Source organism: Mangifera indica, chromosome 11, assembly GCF_011075055.1.
Source record: "Mangifera indica cultivar Alphonso chromosome 11, CATAS_Mindica_2.1, whole genome shotgun sequence".
NCBI lineage: Eukaryota > Viridiplantae > Streptophyta > Magnoliopsida > Sapindales > Anacardiaceae > Mangifera > Mangifera indica.
Genome location: NC_058147.1, coordinates 11529356 through 11547002, shown reverse-complemented (window position 1 = coordinate 11547002; position 17647 = coordinate 11529356). Strand labels below are relative to the sequence as shown.

General features: G+C 31.4%; 2 protein-coding genes across 3 annotated transcripts; one reads left to right on the top strand and one right to left on the bottom strand.

Annotated features, from left to right (window-relative positions):
- The first annotated feature begins 7767 nt into the window (after positions 1 to 7767).
- LOC123229445 lies at positions 7768 to 11741 on the top strand. Of its 2 annotated transcripts, none has more exons than XM_044655254.1 (7): positions 7768 to 7924; positions 8010 to 8046; positions 8131 to 8204; positions 8622 to 8766; positions 10340 to 10462; positions 10575 to 10799; positions 11351 to 11741. In XM_044655254.1, exons 1-7 carry the CDS (start codon positions 7839 to 7841, stop codon positions 11489 to 11491), a joined length of 831 nt encoding a protein of 276 aa, XP_044511189.1. In that variant the 5' UTR covers positions 7768 to 7838; the 3' UTR covers positions 11492 to 11741. The 2 variants fall into 2 exon arrangements, with proteins under 2 accessions (XP_044511189.1, XP_044511188.1); XM_044655253.1 differs by having other exon boundaries at positions 10554 to 10799.
- Positions 11742 to 12581: 840 nt separating this feature from the next.
- Positions 12582 to 16122, bottom strand: LOC123229443. The gene is made up of 3 exons (XM_044655252.1): positions 15819 to 16122; positions 13250 to 13364; positions 12582 to 12801 (listed from the first exon to the last, which is right to left on the bottom strand). Exons 1-3 carry the CDS (start codon positions 16095 to 16097, stop codon positions 12728 to 12730), a joined length of 468 nt encoding a protein of 155 aa, XP_044511187.1. The 5' UTR covers positions 16098 to 16122; the 3' UTR covers positions 12582 to 12727.
- Positions 16123 to 17647: the final 1525 nt, after the last annotated feature.

Genomic DNA, 17647 nt, shown 5'->3' with positions numbered 1-17647 from the left:
CATTAGATAAGATAGTCAAAACGTGGGATGAAGTCAGTGGCAAAAAACTGTCTTCACTGTTTATTTGGTAAGACATTTTTTTTTTCATGCCATTTAATAGTTAAAACGGTCTCTAATTCATACATGTTATATATCACTGAAAAGAGAATTCAAAGAGCTTTCCAACAAGCTATAATATCACTCATAATTCATTAGATAAGATAGCCAAAACATGAGACGAGAACAGTGGTAAAACTTTATCCAACTCTCTACCATGAACAAAATCACACACATAGATACCCCAAATGGCAAAACAATATTTCTCAACTTTAAAATCATCATTTATAACATAGATCCAAGGAACCAAAAACATGAAACATATTAAAGATAATACCCCTTACCTTGTTTCAAGCCAAATCTTTACAAGTTGGCTCCCTCCTCTTTGTTTTGCTTCCTTTATCACCAAAACCACTTTAAATCAACACCAAAACACACTAACATACTCACATAACATGCATATAAACATAGGAAAAGGGAATGGAAGGAGATCTTTTGGTTACCAAGGCTTCCAAAGTGTTTTTTTGTTTCCTTTTCTTATTTTGTCTTCCAAAACCCCTTCAATTCCTTCCTTTATCTTCACAAAACAAAAGAAAATAGCATGAAGAATTTTGGTTGCTAGAATGGACGGGAAGATGATGGAAAAGCCTTGAAGTTTCTTTGTTTTGTCTTTTTTCTCTTTATATATATCCATATCTATGTATATACAACTTTATCTTTTTGTCCATATCATATTATATATATATATATATGTGTGTGTGTGTGTGTGTGTGTGTGTGTGTGTGTATGTATATATATGTATATATTTAAAACTGCAAATATCTCAAAACAGGGTCAAAAGATATAAATGTCCCTGAAACGTACCTAAGGGTATTACATTAACGGCCTTGTCAGACATGCACGGGGCTTACCTATCACAATACTCATCAAGTTCATTCGTGATACCATGCAGCGATGGTTTTACGAGAGAAGAAAACGTGCAAGTAAATAATCCTAGATAATGCGGTGCACTATGCACGACATATCACATCTTCCCGAAAGTGTCTGGACTCATCGGGGATTCGTAACTCACCTTCAACACGTGTTCTTTTACAAGAAATATCCTGCAAAAAGTTTAAAAATTTGTAAGACATTTATAAAAAAACAAACAAGTAACCACAAATGTAGTAATGTTGAAAAAAATGACAAAACTTAAAAAATAGTATTTCATTATGATAAAATGGCGAAAATAAAAAAACAGAATTGAAATTCGAATTCTAAACGTTGAAATACCCTAGAATGCCACTAATAAAAAATTGTTTGAAAAATTGAAAAATACTAATTGATATATCCTAAATCGATAAAATTCAAAAAAACAAAGCTGAAATTCGAATTCTAAACGTTAAAATACCCTAAAATGTCAACAATAAAAAAATCATTCAAAAATCTGGAAAATACGAGTCAATATATCTTAAAATGGTGAAATTCGAAAAAACAAAACTGAAATTTGAATTTTATACATTGAAATATTTTAGAATGTCAATAATTAAAAAATCATTCGAAAATTTAGAAAATACGAGTCAAGATATCCTAAAAATGTGAAATTTGAAAAAATAAAACTGAAATTCGAATTCTACACGTTGAAAACTCTTAGAATGTCAATAATCGAAAAATCATTCGAAAATCTTAAAACTACGAGTCAATTTATCCTAAAACGGTGAAAATCGAAAAAACGAAATTGAAATTTGAATTCTATAAATTGAAATATGTTAAAATGTCACCAATCGAAAAATTGTTAAAAAAATTGAAAAATACAAGTAGATATATCATGAAACGACAAAATTCCGAAAAACAAATCTAAAATTTAAAAATACGAATCAATATATCTTATAAACGAAAAAACCAAAATATTGAGTTGAAATTACGTCATTACATCGTAAAATGTGTCAAAAAGCATAAAAATCGAATGTCAAATTCGAAAACTACATGTCGAAACCTAAAACAGAAAAAACGGATATAAAATTTGAAATCTACACATAAAAAAACCTAGATATAGAAAATATAATTTACCCCCTTAGAAAATTTCTACTATAAATAAGTCCAATGTTTATCCTTTGTCCCCTCAGCAATTTTCTAATCTATTAGCGCCCCTGCAATTTCAAACAAGTAACTTCCCCCCCCCCCCCCCCCCCTTCACCACGGTTTTGACAGCATTAGCCCACTATCTCGTGTAAATTTCAGAAACACCCCCTGTGGACTAACTGTTCTCCCCCAACTCCCTAATGTTTTGAAAACGCTGCTTCACCTCCTAACCCATAATCAAACTCTCCTGATCGTGGGAGATTTCGTTCTAACCATGGGATCCACTGTTCCCACGGTCGGAGCGCCAATCACTTCGAACCCATTTTTTGACCCAAAATTCGCTGTTTTGGCCTCCAATTTCAGTATAAATCAAATCTACACAGGCTTTAACACAAAACCCTTTAAAAAATTCAACGAAAACAACCAAGAATCAAAACATTTTAAACATTATTCAAAATCAAAACCTTAAGCTTTGAAATCGCAAAATCTCCCTCAAATCTCAATAATATGAACAATAACTTGATTCAAACAAGAGTAGAAAATATGTACTAACCTTCTTTGTCATTTTCGATCTTCGAAAAATGCAAAAATCATTGGAAATCTCTTTGTCCGTGAGATGACCGTGGGAAGAGAAAATTTCTTTGGATTTGTACAGTGAAACTGTGGAAAACTACCGTAGAAAATATGAAAATTTTCTTGTTTATATATAGGGGTAGTTTCATCATTGCACAAAAATTAGGTATTTTTGCTTAAATCTTATTGTTTTGTATAATTTCGTTTAAACCCCCTTAATTTAAGCCATTTAATATAATTTTCCAAAAAAAAAAGGGAATCTTATCTCTCTTCCAATACTGATAGAGTTGAAAAGTCAAAAAGTCATAGCTTTAAGCTTAACTGGAGCTAGCTGAAAAAGAGATAGCTGAAAAAGAGAGACCTTTAACATCAACTTTAACCCCGCTTCCCCCATATTGTTGATATAGTTGTTACACTTTGATTCCTTATTCCCTTTGCAATTATTGGATTAGGTGGTATATTGGATCTAAATTGACCATTGGGCACGGTAGTAGGTGTGAGGGAGTGATTGATTCAATAGATGGTTATCTATAATCTAATTTAGAAAGATATTTTCGATTGGACTTGTAAAAAGAGAAAAACAATAAAAAAAAAGCTAAATAATGTAATTATAATTAATCTTAAAATAAGTTTTGAGTATTTTCATTATTTTAATAGAAATATAATGATATATTGGTAATTGATATATGTAATAAGTATTAAAAACAATTTTGTAATTTTACTAAAATAGTGAATTAATAATTTATAGTAAAACAAAATATTTTATACTAACAGAATTGACTAATAAGTAAATATAAATTTTTCTAATTTAAAAAGTGAAAAATGTTATTTCATCAAAGTTTAGGAAAAAATAGTGATTTGACTGTTACACTTGAATAATAAATCTGATTAACTAAATCATTTATATTTCATATTTTGTCATTTCATAATGTCTTAATTTTGATATACTAGACCAAAAAAAATCAAACTTTAAGGTTGGTTTGATTTCTTATAGAAATTCAATATTTAAAAAGAAGAATACGATTTGAAATATGAATTATACCATGACATTTAATATTTAAATGTACATTTAATGTGAAATACACAAATTAGTTTTTTAATTGAAAAACAATAAGAAATACAAACAATAAGTTTACAAAATTAAAAATTACTAACTTCTTGTAAGTTGTTAGTAGATGTATTATTATTTAATTGAATAATTTTGAATTAAAGATAGAATAAATAATTAAATACTCTAATCTTATAATAACATATCAATTATTTTTGCTATAAATTAATAAATTTCATTGTTTTGTCATCCAATGGATTATTTTAACACTTAGAAAACTAAATATTAGAGAAATTTTTTATTATTTTTGAAATAATAGAGATGCATTTGATTTGAGTAATTTTTTATTATAAAAATAAAAATTATTATATTAGTTATCTAAAAATATTCTTTATATTATTTGTTACATTAATTAAGTATAAAAGTATTTTTTGTCCTAAAAAATTAATAGAAAATGATAATGATAATCATATCACATTATCATCGATAATAAAAAAATATTAAAATATTTTATTATTTGATAAACCAAAAAAAATAATATTAATAATAAAAGACATTTTATTAAATTAATCTTCGATACTTGAACCAAAGTTACTTAAGGTTTTTGGTATTTTATCAAGGCAAATTATTTATTATACCCAAAAGTTATCCCACCACCTATTGTACTTAACCACCAATTTTTTTTATTAGACAATTATATCCAAAGTAGTGTAAAGTCCATAAAATACCCTTACTTTTCCAAACCCTTCTACGTCTATCTTCTTTTCCAAACCCTTTTACACGTGTGTTCTCCCTACATGGGTGCAATATTTCTTAGCTTCACAAATTTTTGTCTTACTGATTTCGAAGACTTTTGTTCCAATCTTTCGATTTCTTCAAAGTTTCAACAATAATCGTCTTAACAATAGTAGTGGAGGTAAGTAATTATTTGGTTTTCTCTTAGATTAATTGTTTGATGAAGATTACGTTAGGGTTAGGAATTGTTTACTCAAAAATCATTATTTGTTGAGAGAAAATGTTTAGTTGTTTGTTTAGTTCATGATTTAGGCTTATTTACCCATTTTAGTCATCGAAAAATAAAAAGGTGTACCTTTTCATCTGCTTTGGTTGTGTGATTTGAATTTTGGTTATGTAAAATTGTGATTTTTTTAGTTAGAAATGATTAATATGTGTTGGAAAGATGTTTCTGAACAATTATTTAATTGTAAATTGTGAAATATGGGTTATTTGCATCAGATTCATCGTTATGGGCGTTGTTCAAGCAAAAATTTGCCAAGCACAAATGCCTTGGACTATTTAAGCAAAGAAAAGCCAGATGTGTCACGCCTAAAGCCCTTAAGCACACCCAATCTGGCTATATTTAGGGTAAAATAATTAAACCAGTTGTGTCTAAGGCCTCGAGCATGCCCAATCTGCACTATTTAAGAACAATAACGTGTGTTACCATTCATAATAAACCAATTTTGTATATTTTTACAACCAATTTGTGTTATTATGTAATTGACTGGTTTTATTAATTAATTTAAAAATGTTTTTGTCTTTTTTCAAATAGTTGGTGTTAACCATTAGGAGGGAAAGTACAAATTTAACAAGGCCAACAAATTTCGGGTCCAATTGGTGGTCCATAAGCATAAGGACATAGTGAGGATCATCCACGAAAAATTAACCATGACCCAAAGAGACATTTTAAGGATGACATGTTTCGGGCATTTCTTGGGCTTGGAAAAGACTTGGTTTAACATTGTACTTGTACACTCGGTGTTATTCTATTTAACAAACTGTGGGGACGTAGAAAGAAAACTATGGTTTAGATTAAATGGCGTCACCGTTTCAACTCTTTGGAGTTCGCAATGGTCACAAGGTATGATTATTACCATCTTTCCTAGCAATAAAGAATAGCATCCCAAGTATTTCCCTTTTAAGTATAAATCATCAATGCAAATCACCAAATGACAAAATTGTTGAAATGCCCTTATTAAGCACCTTAATGCCATAAAGAAAAACTTAAACTTATTACCCGCATCAGTGTGAATATGTGTTATTGTTCTAAGCATCCGTAACTCTAGATTATGATAATACTCTAATAAAAGTATGAAAGACTCCTTAGGTGATCCTCTTAATGTATCTAATGTCCATGTCTCGGTATGTCATGTTTGTGTATATGATTTATTGATTTTGTACCTATCTACTATATCGAAGATAATTTCTTTCAGTCGATATATGTGGTCAATTGCAAACATTGATCTAAGGATTTTCTATAAGGCTCAAACACTAGCTTGTCTATGATATGACAATATTTGATCTCATGGACAAGTGTATTCTTTTTCCATATGATGTAACACCTATATGTCAAAGATATCATTTTTGTTGCCCATGCCTACCATTTACATTACTACTCTAAACACTTAATTTTCCATCGTTTCGTGCGGTACTTTGTATTGACAACCTATTTCTAAAGCATGTTTTTCAAATAATTCTTGCAATTCTTCCCTAGAATTATAAAAACCTATTACTTTGATGCTCCTATTAGGTCGTGTTTCATGATTATCAATAACCACATTCTTAACATCCATGGCAGCCTACAAAACCCACTGAAATAGATTGGGAACATGAATATTTCTTGTATATGTTCTATGATCAATCAAACCATGATGTCCCGTGTTATACTATCGAGCTACTATAGATTGAAAACCTATTTTTAAAGCATGTCTTTCAAATAATTCTTGCAATTCTTCATTAGAATTATAATAACGCATTACTTTAATACTTCTATTTGGTCGTGTTCCAAAATTAGCAATGTCTGCATTCTCAACATCCATGATAGCTTGCAAAACCCACTGAAATGGATTAGGGACATAAATATTTCCCGTATATGCTCTATGATCAACCAAACCATGACATCCTTTGCTACACTCGACCCTGATATTATGAATATTAATTGAACTTATCTCAACATCTTCTTTTGCATCCAACTCAAGGTCTTCAATGGGTACATCATACATCTCGTCAACCTCCACAAACCTTGCAAATTGATCATCATTATCATCATCATCATTACACTTAGCATCATAATCATTATCCTTGTTATTATTATTATTTTTTTATGACCAAGGAACCCCACCCGATTTCATCAGACAAGTAAACTTAGGGTATAGTAACTAGACTCATAATCACTATACCGAGTAAATCAGGTATTCGTTTTGTTATAGTATACCAGTAGTCAACCCTAAGCTATTCGTACCTCGGTCTTTCACATATGGGACGTCATGCTATTCAAACTCTGACCTTTCACAAGTGAAACCTTTTTCTTCGCCATTTAGGCTAACCCTTATGGTCTTTATTACCCTCATTATCACCATAATCATCATTATCATTCACATCATCCTCCTAGAAACTCTATGGTTACATCTGGTTGTATGTTGGATCATTCTCCCTTTGTTCTTCATCAACCTACTATTCTTAAAGATGGGCATGCATGGCCTAGATGTCCAGGTCAGGCATGCCTACCCCATGCTCTTTACTAGATACGTTTTCTATATCAAATTTACCACAAAATAGTATAAATGTGCATTCAACCTAATCTAGTAAATTTTTTCAATTAAAATATCAGTATTTGAAGTAATTTAACTAACAAGCAATAACATTCATTAAGAAATCATCATTTTTGTAATAGTATATGTTACATGAAATTCTAAAGTTTTCAAACGTCTAACAATATAAATAGGATTATAAAGGTTTACATCTATACTTATTTAGATTAAGATGGGTTAGATGCAAGATTTCTACAATTGTGCTTCAATTTTGGCTAAATTGTTGCTTAATTTGTAGTAAAAAGCCGACTGAAGCACGTATTCTTAAAGTTGAAGATAAATCTGATATTATACTAGACTCTTGGTTATTATGTACACTAAAAAAATTTGTGGGTTAATAGATTAGGAGGGTAAATTTTGGATATCATATTTATTTCACATAATTGCATTAACCTAGCTAATTTTTTTAATTCACTTAGCCACGTAAGACTTCTATTACCAACGTGTCAGCCCATCTCCATCTCCATATCGTCTCCCGCAAACGTAAAAAGAAAGCAGAGTTCACTCATTCGTAAATCTGTATTAAATTTATGAAAGTGATGGAAATGAAGCTCAGCCACAGACAAGGACGACCTCTTTCTCTCCCTAATCAGACCTCAACTTTCCCTTCTCACAGGTTTCTCTTCTTCTTCTTTCTCTGTTCATTCTTGTTCTTTCCCACAAATCAACAAACGTTTTACCACTTCGTTCTGTTTTTTTAGTTTCCATTTCAAGAGGCATTTGAGAGGTCTTGCAAAGGTACATTTTTTACCTCAAAATTTTTATGTTTTCTTAGTTTTCTGGAACAAATGGCAATAAATCATTGTGTTTTGTGGGTTGCAGAAGTGGAGAATTCAGCTTCATGAAGTAGCAAATGGGCTCAATCACAAGCACTTGTTGGGTCATGTGGTCAAAGGGTAAGCTTGGGCATGTTTTCTTTGATTATTTTCATGGATTTTAAGGAAACCTTTTCTGGGTTATTTTGTTTTCATAATTTTGTTGTGTATTTTGTTGAATTGATGTGCCTTTTCTGTGTATTTGAGAAGTTTAAAGATTCTTATAAGGAACGAAAATCCTTCGAAATCCAGGTAAGGTGGGGTTTTTAAGTTTCAGTATTTTGACTAGATGTGACTGAAATTTAATCAAACTTTTGATTAAGCAATTTATAAGCATCATGAGGATGGGATCTCTCGCAAACTTTTGACTTTCTTTTGTTGACTTATATCTTACAATTTGCTTGAGTTAGTCCTGCAATTTATTTTAGCTGTTGATATGGGGTTGATTCCAGTCTTAAATGGTGTTAATTCACTGAATTTGATAATTTTTGGTGGCAGGGGTGAAACTTTGACGTCGATTTTGAAGCAATATGGAGCGTCTGTATATTCAATGACTGCAGCAAATAAGAGTATTGTGGATGTTGATAATGTATTTGAAGGGCAGCACCCTAAAATTCCTTCTGCCAGGAAAGAAGTGCAACTGGTAAGCACATTTACATGGTCATTATTAAATAAGTCTTTTAATTGTCTACATGTTTCGTTGTTTATTGTAAAAGTACATGTTAAAAGTTGTAAGTTGCATAGCATTCTAAATTCTCTTCTTTTGATAGGTAGTTTCATTATAATTGAACTCTTGTTTACCAAAATAACTTACTTTCTTGCACATGTAATGTGCTGTCGGTTCAAGTATGCACATTGTCAATGACGTTTCTTGAGATTGTGGTTATGTATGCTCATTGATGTTGAATAATCTAGAGATTTTAGGAATTTAATTTCCTTAAGATTTACTTTTATGTGTTTCCTGATTAGTTGTTTAGATTTCCTATATTTAGAGGCCTACAATATTATTTTAGGTAGACCTAAGATATGAATGGATAAATAATAATGACTTCCTCTCCAATTTTTGTTGTTTCTCCCTTGATTCTTCTTGTTTTTGTTGTCTTTCTTTGTTTCCTCTGTCTGTCCTGATCACTATAACTCAATGTATAAGTTATGCTATGTTATTAATTATTATTTATTTCTGTATATTGAAACTTTAAGAGGTTTGGGCAAAATATCCTGCAGTCTGCATGAAAAGACGGATTTTTTTGGTGTTAACATGTGCTAATTGCATGTATTAGGGCTTGAGCTTTAATGAAAAGAGTAGGAGTATATACACAAACAATGAATATAAACTTGTGTACAAACGATGACATGTCACTATGTGATTGAATGTTGTTTTATCTCTAATTTAAAATCACTTAATCACATGATGACATATCATTGTTTATGCACATGTTTGTGCTCACTGATTGGCTATATAATTTTATTGTAATGAAAATATGACTAGAGGTGAAATGGAAACAAATGGCAGGTATTATAACTTTATGATAATATATATGTAAAAAGACTAATAATGCAGCTCATCTTCACGTGGTTTTTATGTACACATTGAAATGCAAACATTTTTTTATTATTAATTTCATCAATTGATCAAACATCAACTAATAGATATTTAGATGTTGGAGATTTTTCCGAAAAATAGTAGACAAACTTCAGAGTTGTTTAAATGCAACAAAAAGGTTGTGCCCATAGAAGGAAAAAAGCAGTTCTTCACTCTTTGTGAAAAACATATCTTTAGTTGAGTCATCACTAATAAATAAATAGAAGTTTGTATCTAGTCTATTAATTGAACCATTTCTTTGTTATTATGTGGCATGTGCTTGAAACTATGGGTGGTTATTAATTTGATACACTTAAAAATCAGTTTACAAAGCAACTTCATTGAGCCTTATCTCTAGGCAGGGTTTTAGATTTAAGCTAGGGTGCTGTTTCAAATTATGCCACAGGAGCAGTTTCGTGCACATAAAATAAATAAATGATTTCAATTCAGCACCTTGTTAGACTATTAAACACATTGACAATTTGAAATATTTTTGACACAGTAGAATAATTTGTGGATCACAACTAAAATTTGGTTCACTTGTATTTCATGGTTGGGGTACATTAATTTTGTATATTGATGTTGACTTCTGGCTTCTAATGCGGCATTACTTCCATAACATGAACTATGACAGACTAAAAAGGATACTTTGTCCACTGTCAATCTCACAGAGACTCATCAAACTTCCCTGAATATCTTCGATGGACTTTTGGGCAAAAAGAACCTCACCATGCAAATTTCCCATAGTTTGCCACATGTAAGATTATCTCTAAATATGCAGCATCATCCTCGATTTTATCTTCCTGTTGGTTATCTTATTTATTCGTCAATGGTAGTGACCTCAACAGGCTTATCCATTCTATTATCAGGCAAAAACTACTGCTTATTTTCTAGTTCTGGTTCCTCTTATAGCATTTTGCATCAGATGCATAATTGGTTCCTTTGACACTAGAATTTCTGGAAAATTGAAACTCAAAGCTGTGAATGCATCCAAGGGACATCATCATGGGTCCAAAAGCATGCGGTGGAAGTCTGCTCTCAGAGACATAATGGAAGCAGATAATTCGGATTCTGAAACAAGACCAGAGTTGAGTGTAAGTATAATGCTACAGTTGTAACTCAATTGCCACTTCCCTCTAATGTTTCTTGGATTCAACTTGGCTTATGAATACCAGTTTCAATTGTGGCGGTTTCATGCATGTGACTGATCTCTATATTTTAAACGTCATGCTCATTGAAGCAATCAAAACCATGGGAAGACTACATATTAGTTTCACTAGTATCTTGCCAACAAAGGAGAATTATGGAACATATTAAATGCTTATTTCCTTGGTTCAATAATCACAAACGGTAGTGTTGCTTTCCCTATTCTGTAAGGCCTACCTATCACAAACTCTTTTACATCCAAGATCACAAACACCCCAAATGTGTACTTTTTTTTTCTGGATATTAAGCATTGTCCAAAAGTTACAAGTTTGAAAGGAATTCATTTGGTGTAAAAAGTTTTTCATGCTTCCAATGTGGTGGTAAAGTTGAAGAATGAAATTTGTTTTCAGTTATGTCCATAAATCATATTTGCTGTTTATCTTTATTTTTAATAGATGATGGTGGTGGATCATGCCATTGATTTATCAACTCTATGCAGGATCCGGCAGAAGATAAAACTCAAACTTCTTTTGAAGATATTTCTCATGCTTACGGCAAACTAGAAAATGATTATGAAAAATTTCTTGCTGAATGTGGAATGAGTCAGTGGGGATACTGGCGAGGAGGTTCTCCCGAATAAAGTGGGTTGTCATGCAAACTTAAAACATTACACAACAATTTTGATGTCGATTTTTGGTGCTCTTGTGCATACCCAGTGTTGAATAACTTGATCATATGTTACATTGCTTCAAGGTCTTAGGATATGTAGAATGTAAATTGTGTCAAGGTGAAGACATCACAAGTAGGTCATTGTACATATGATATATCTTCAAGTTATTGATTTACTTCTGATGTGATTTGTATCAAGGGAATCACACAAGTATTGTTTACTTTCATTTTGATTAGTCAGTTTTAATTAAAACCTTAGTCTGGAGTTTTAGAATTACAATCACTCAAGTTTAGGGGTGATTCAAGCTAAACCAAGCTTGAATTTGGGCTTACTCGAGTTTGCCTTGGCTTAAGAAAATCAAGCTCAATAAGTGTTGATAGAGTTGAGTTCTAGCTCAATATGATTAGTATTGTATCATGGAAGTTAAATTATATTGGTAAGTTAAAAAGTAACCTTATTTATAAAGGGTGAGGTGAGTTGTCAGAGTTTTTTTCCTGGAATTTTGGAATTAATGGATAAAGTGACTTGCTAAAATGTAAAATTCCCACAATAGAAAGTTATATTTAACAACCTTACCTATTATAAGTTTACTCTTTTACCTTTTCAAGACTATTTAGCTTGCATGTTTTGATTTATCAGGATGCATAAATTTTTAAAAAATAATTTTTGAAGTTTGGCTCCCATGACCTTGATGAAATTTTAAAATTATGGCACAAACTTAAGCCATGGTTATATGTTTCACGCTCAATCAAGCCGTGCTGATAATCAAGCTCATTTCAACTCAACTCAAATACAACCCTCTTAAGTTATTGTAGTTACAAGTCATCTAGTTTTGGCACCTGAAGTATAAATACCATCATTTTGCAGAAATTAATTAGTTCAAGCATAAAAACTGTTCCATTACTACTAGAAATACTATTACTTCAACTTTCTCCCAGGAAATTAGAACAAATATCTCATTTAAGTGGATTCGCCACAAGAATTTAGAAGATCTAAAAATAAATTTCAAAACAGTATTAAGATTAAGCAAACTTCTGAGTTTGATTATAGTGCCCGTCAATTAAGAAATCAAAACTTATTGCTCTTAGGGTCATTACATTCAGAATTCTTAGTTTGATTGGAAGCCAAAAGTCATAAAATTATGACAATCCAAATACTGTCAAAATTACAACCACATGGAATCAGCGCATCTCTAAATTCTATTCCTCAACGAACACGACGAGCTTTTTCTTCCTGTCCTAACCCAAGGGATTTCTGTGCACCAGCAATGCCTTCAGGATCTGTGACATAAAAAGTTAAAATAAAAAAACATCGTAGAAAGAGCATATTTAAAGATAAACAGTCCATTCAATCACGGATTTAAGTATTCTCATAATCAACAAAGTTTAGAGAACTCAACTAACAGGTTCATTGAATAGCCTAAATTTTCAACAAACTAGATTGCAAACTTGCAACAAAGATAATTTGATTGTACCACACAACAAACATGCAGTCAATTTGCCTTTGTAAGTGGAAAAAATGTGACAAATTACACTCCTATATCAATCAAACATGTTTGATTTTTTATTGTTACAATATTTAAGCATACAGAAAGATGTGACTGTTTTTTCTTTAGTTGAAGGCAAAAGTAAAAGAAAGGAACCCTTTAAAACAATTGGGTTTGAACTGTTAAAATGATGCATAACTTAGTTAAAATTTAATCCATGAAGCTACCGAAATCAAACTTACCAAAAAACTGTGTGAAAATCCTTGTGAAGAAATTCAAGTTGCGGGAAACATTGTATGCCATGGCAGGTGGAAGAGGCTTAACGATGGTGTCTATGCTGAAGACTCTTTGAAGAAACTGAATGAAAATGGAAGAATCAAAATACAGCTCTACGAAATATACAACCTTTTGTTAACGAAAGTTAAATAGAAAACATATCAATTGGGATCATATACATATAAAGGTCAAACTAAATCAATGATGGCAGATGTCTTAGCTTAAGCAGAGAACAAACAACTCTTAATATGTCAATTAGATAAACAGAGAGAATATGTGTTGTAACAACAGATAGCATGCAAACAATTTGAAGAAATTCAAACTACAGTAAACATGGCTTTCCTAATAAAGTAATATATGGATGTATAGAACAATCCTAGATAATAGTATGGCTACTCCAATGTTTTCTATTTTCCTTCTTCCACTAGAAAATCAAATAGATTTTTGTGGTATTCTTTAAGATTTTTTTAAATAAAACTCCAAAAACTATTAAATAACAAGAAACATTAGAAAATAATGAGTCAGGTAAACTTGTTTATTCCCTGCAGCAGAATGATCCACGCTCACTCAGAAAACTTGTGTGTTTACTTTGCATAGTGTTGAAAAAACTTGAACTCTTAACAGGATATTCGGCTCAGCAACTAGTAAAATAGGAAAAGAAACAGAACAGAAACTTTGTTCAATTGTCAAATTATACAAATTATACACCAAACAATTTTCAACCAGACTATGAAAAGTGTTCTATGGTAGCTGTTTTGATAATTTGACTCCACTCTATAATGTCAGAAGTCACAGTTCAATATGCATGTGACAACTGAGAATGCTTAAAAATGCCGTAAAGGCAACACATCTCCATCAACTACATAAAGAAAAGAACAAACACTCTGCAGTTGATCTGTACAACATGCAGAATGCTATTCGAGCTCTTTTAATGTATCCAGTTGTCCTTGCATGAATTTAATCCACAAGGCACAGATATTACCCTGTCTTTGTTAATCCCAGTAGTTAATGTGTCAGCTAAAAAAAAATTTACCAGAAACAAGCCTCAATGGTGTATTAGAGATTTCCTTGAACGAGCAAATAGAGCCATACTATAGTTATTAGGCCTTCGCAATACAAAACCACATAATTGACTGGCTATAGACTGTGCATCCTCAGAATAACGAGAAACAATATAAATAGTTCCAATTCACCACATTGGCATGGAACAGAGTCTGCTAAACAACATTCATATTTCCTTGTATACTAAATAAATATTTGCCTGCAAAGTGAGTATTTTATGAAATTACTCATTTTGCATAATTATCAGGAAAACATAAATAACTGATACTGTTCTTCCCTAAGTTTTAACTACAATACCATCAGACAACCAACCAGGAACAGAATTTATCAAAAATCTCAAAGTGAAATTCTGTATATCATCTTATAACACGACAATAATCATCAAAAACCATGATGAAGTTTCATTAAATTTATCGAAGAAGCTCTCTAGACACCACAAAAAAATAAATCAACCCAACCAGATATCATCAACAAAAATGTCTGCATGACCACTCAATGTTGCAATTGTAAAGCAGAATCTCACGATTAAAAAAAAAAAAGAAAAGGATGAAATTATCAGTTTTAAGGAAAATTATTATTTGCCTAACATGCTTCTCGTAAGACTTCTCAAAAATAGCTTGTGGTTAATTGGCTTGGCCATGCTATCACTCAACTGATATAGTATGAGCCCTTTAAAAACAATTGCAGTGAAAAAATTATAATACCAGAGGTAATTCTCTTTATCTATAAAAGGACGGAATATTTATACCCAGCTTTCTATCCTCAAAACATATTATACTAACTATACGCATAATTAACAATTTTCAAATTATATATTATTTCATTAACTTCTAACAAGCATTTATATTTTTTATTGTATTCCTATTGAATTATGCATTAATCTAATAATTTCAGGTTGTAATTATGGGAACACATAAGAGTAAAATTCTTGATTTTAGAATTTAAAGAGGCTGAATGATGCCTGTAATGTTTCCCGCCAGTATTGTATCATTCCCCTGATTTGGAATCTAAAGAAATACACTGCCACCAGGAAAACAAAAAATTAAAACCCGCAAATTTCTGTAAGCGCCTATATGTACCATTCTTTACCACCCTGGCAACTTTACCACTACAGCAGTATACTACGAACCCATCAAAAACATGAATTAGATCAACATACACACACACACACACACACAAAAATGAACGGAAAAAAAAGCAAAATTTTCATTCAAAATATAAACTTCAAAGCAAATTATCATTCATCTAACAAGCAACACCAGTAAAGTTGCCGGCAACATCATCACTCCAGCACTTTATAGTGAAGCCTCAAAAACGTTGAAATGCTTTCCAAAGCAACCAAAAAATGATCAAAATCTTCACACAAAATATGAAATTTAATCCAAATAATCATTCATCTAACAATCAACGTCGGCAAAGTTACTACCCTAAAAAAAAAGAACTGGATATGTCAAGTAAACAAGGGAAAAAGACCTGGAAGTTACGCTGGAAGCTGTAACGAAGCTGGGGGTCGATTTGGAGGGAGTCGTCGTCGTCATCGAGATCATTGTATTTGGAGGTCTTTTTCTTGCCGGGCACGTGCATGGTGGAAGTGCCACCAGAGTCGGTCGTTACTTTGAGCTTGGCCTCCTTGAATTTGTTCGATTCGTCGTCGTCTTCCCCCCTCCATGGAGCTTTCGTTAGCAGGTCCTTCTTGGCTTTGCCCATTGGTTTTGCCTTGCCTTTGCTTGCCTCGCTTGAGCGTGGCTCCATGGTTTAATTTTGGGCTTCATTTGTGCATTTTGTTGATAGGGTTCCTGTTTGGTTGCTGAGATTGGTTCCGTCTGTTTGGTTGCGGGGATTCAGTGCCCGGAATAAGGATTCCAATTCGGGCCCCGGATTCTTTTTGCATTATAGATTTGGATTTAAAAATCAGCGGTTAGCATTTTTCTATCCAAGGAAGGCCATAAAAACATTTTCCCATTTATTGAATATAAAGGGAAAAGAACTATGTCTCACCCAACTTTTGATGCTTTCTCAAAATGTCACCATAGCAGATCAAAAACCTTTACTCCCACCCATGAGCTGTTAATATGGATCATATCTGTTTGGATAGATTTAAAATGACTATTTTACTCTTATTAGAAAAAATGACAAAAATACCCTTCAATTAATCTGTAAAATTTGTGCGATAAATTGACATTGGGGTTTGATTGAAATTACCAATTTGCCTTGTGATAAATTACCAATTTACGTTAGGGTTTGATGTTTTTATGCCTTCAAGACTTCGATTACTTTTGTTCAATTCATAAGCTCATTTTAATGTTTCACTTGATGCATGTGTAGTTCTGTTTGTGTAATGTTGTTGTTTAGATGCCACTTCAAATTTTAGACTAAAAATGCAAAAATGAAAATCCTTCCAAACTAAAAATTCAGAAACCAAAATCCAAAAAAAAAGAAAACGAAAAAACCAAATTGTAAACAAAACCCTAGAAAAAAAATTAAACTTTTAAAAGCTAAAAGAAAATGCAGAAAAATTCCAAAAACAAGAAAATGTAGAAGAAACCAAATTGTAAATAGAACCCTAGAAAACAATAAACTTTCAACAAGAAAATGCAAAAAAAAAAACCAAATAAACGTTCAAAAATGAAAAGAAAATGCAAAAAAATTCCAAAAATAAGAAAATGCAAAAGAAACCAAATTATAAACAGAACCTTGGAAAACAATAAGCTTTCAAAAACTAAAAGAAAATACAAAAAACCAAGGAAACCATAAGCTAGAAAACAATAATCCTTCAGAAACAAAAAGAAAATATAGAAAACTAAAGAAACCGTACGCTGGAAAATAATAATCCTTCAAAAACAAAAAGAAAATGCAAAAAACTAAATTGTAAACTGTAAGCTGGAAAACAATAAACTTTCAGAAACAAAAAAAAAAGCAGAAAACCAAATTGGAACCTTTAAGTGCAGAAACCATAAATGTAGAACTATATGTTAACATTACCAATTATCAACAGAAACCAATGTAAGTGCAGTTATCAACATAATCAATTAAATTCCAGAATCCAAATTTTAACCTATTAGTGCAAAAACCACAAAAGCAAGCACCAATGCAACATTACAAAAAAAATATCATAACTGCAATTATGAACAGATGAAATGTCAATAGTAGTACATCAAAAAAATAAAAAACATTATACTTGAAAACTACTTATGAGCACTGCATATAAAAAAAATATATATTTTAACATTTTTCATTAAGGCTACAGAGACATGTTTGATGCAGTTACTTGAATTAGATCCCTAAAAAGAAAATTTGCACCA

Bases quoted from the DNA above. Each gene is read 5' to 3' on its own strand.
- LOC123229443 (XM_044655252.1), bottom strand. From the start codon at position 16,097: ATGGAGCCACGCTCAAGCGAGGCAAGCAAAGGCAAGGCAAAACCAATG. The intron at 13,365-15,818 runs GTCTTTTTCCCT...ATTTTCATTCAG, and splicing joins GCTTCCAGCGTAACTTCCAG to TTTCTTCAAAGAGTCTTCAG. The intron at 12,802-13,249 runs GTAAGTTTGATT...TTTATGTCACAG, and splicing joins GATTTTCACACAGTTTTTTG to ATCCTGAAGGCATTGCTGGT.
- LOC123229445 (XM_044655253.1), top strand. From the start codon at position 7,839: ATGAAAGTGATGGAAATGAAGCTCAGCCACAGACAAGGACGACCTCTT. The intron at 8,205-8,621 runs GTAAGCTTGGGC...TTTTGGTGGCAG, and splicing joins TTGGGTCATGTGGTCAAAGG to GGGTGAAACTTTGACGTCGA. The intron at 8,767-10,339 runs GTAAGCACATTT...GAACTATGACAG, and splicing joins CCAGGAAAGAAGTGCAACTG to ACTAAAAAGGATACTTTGTC.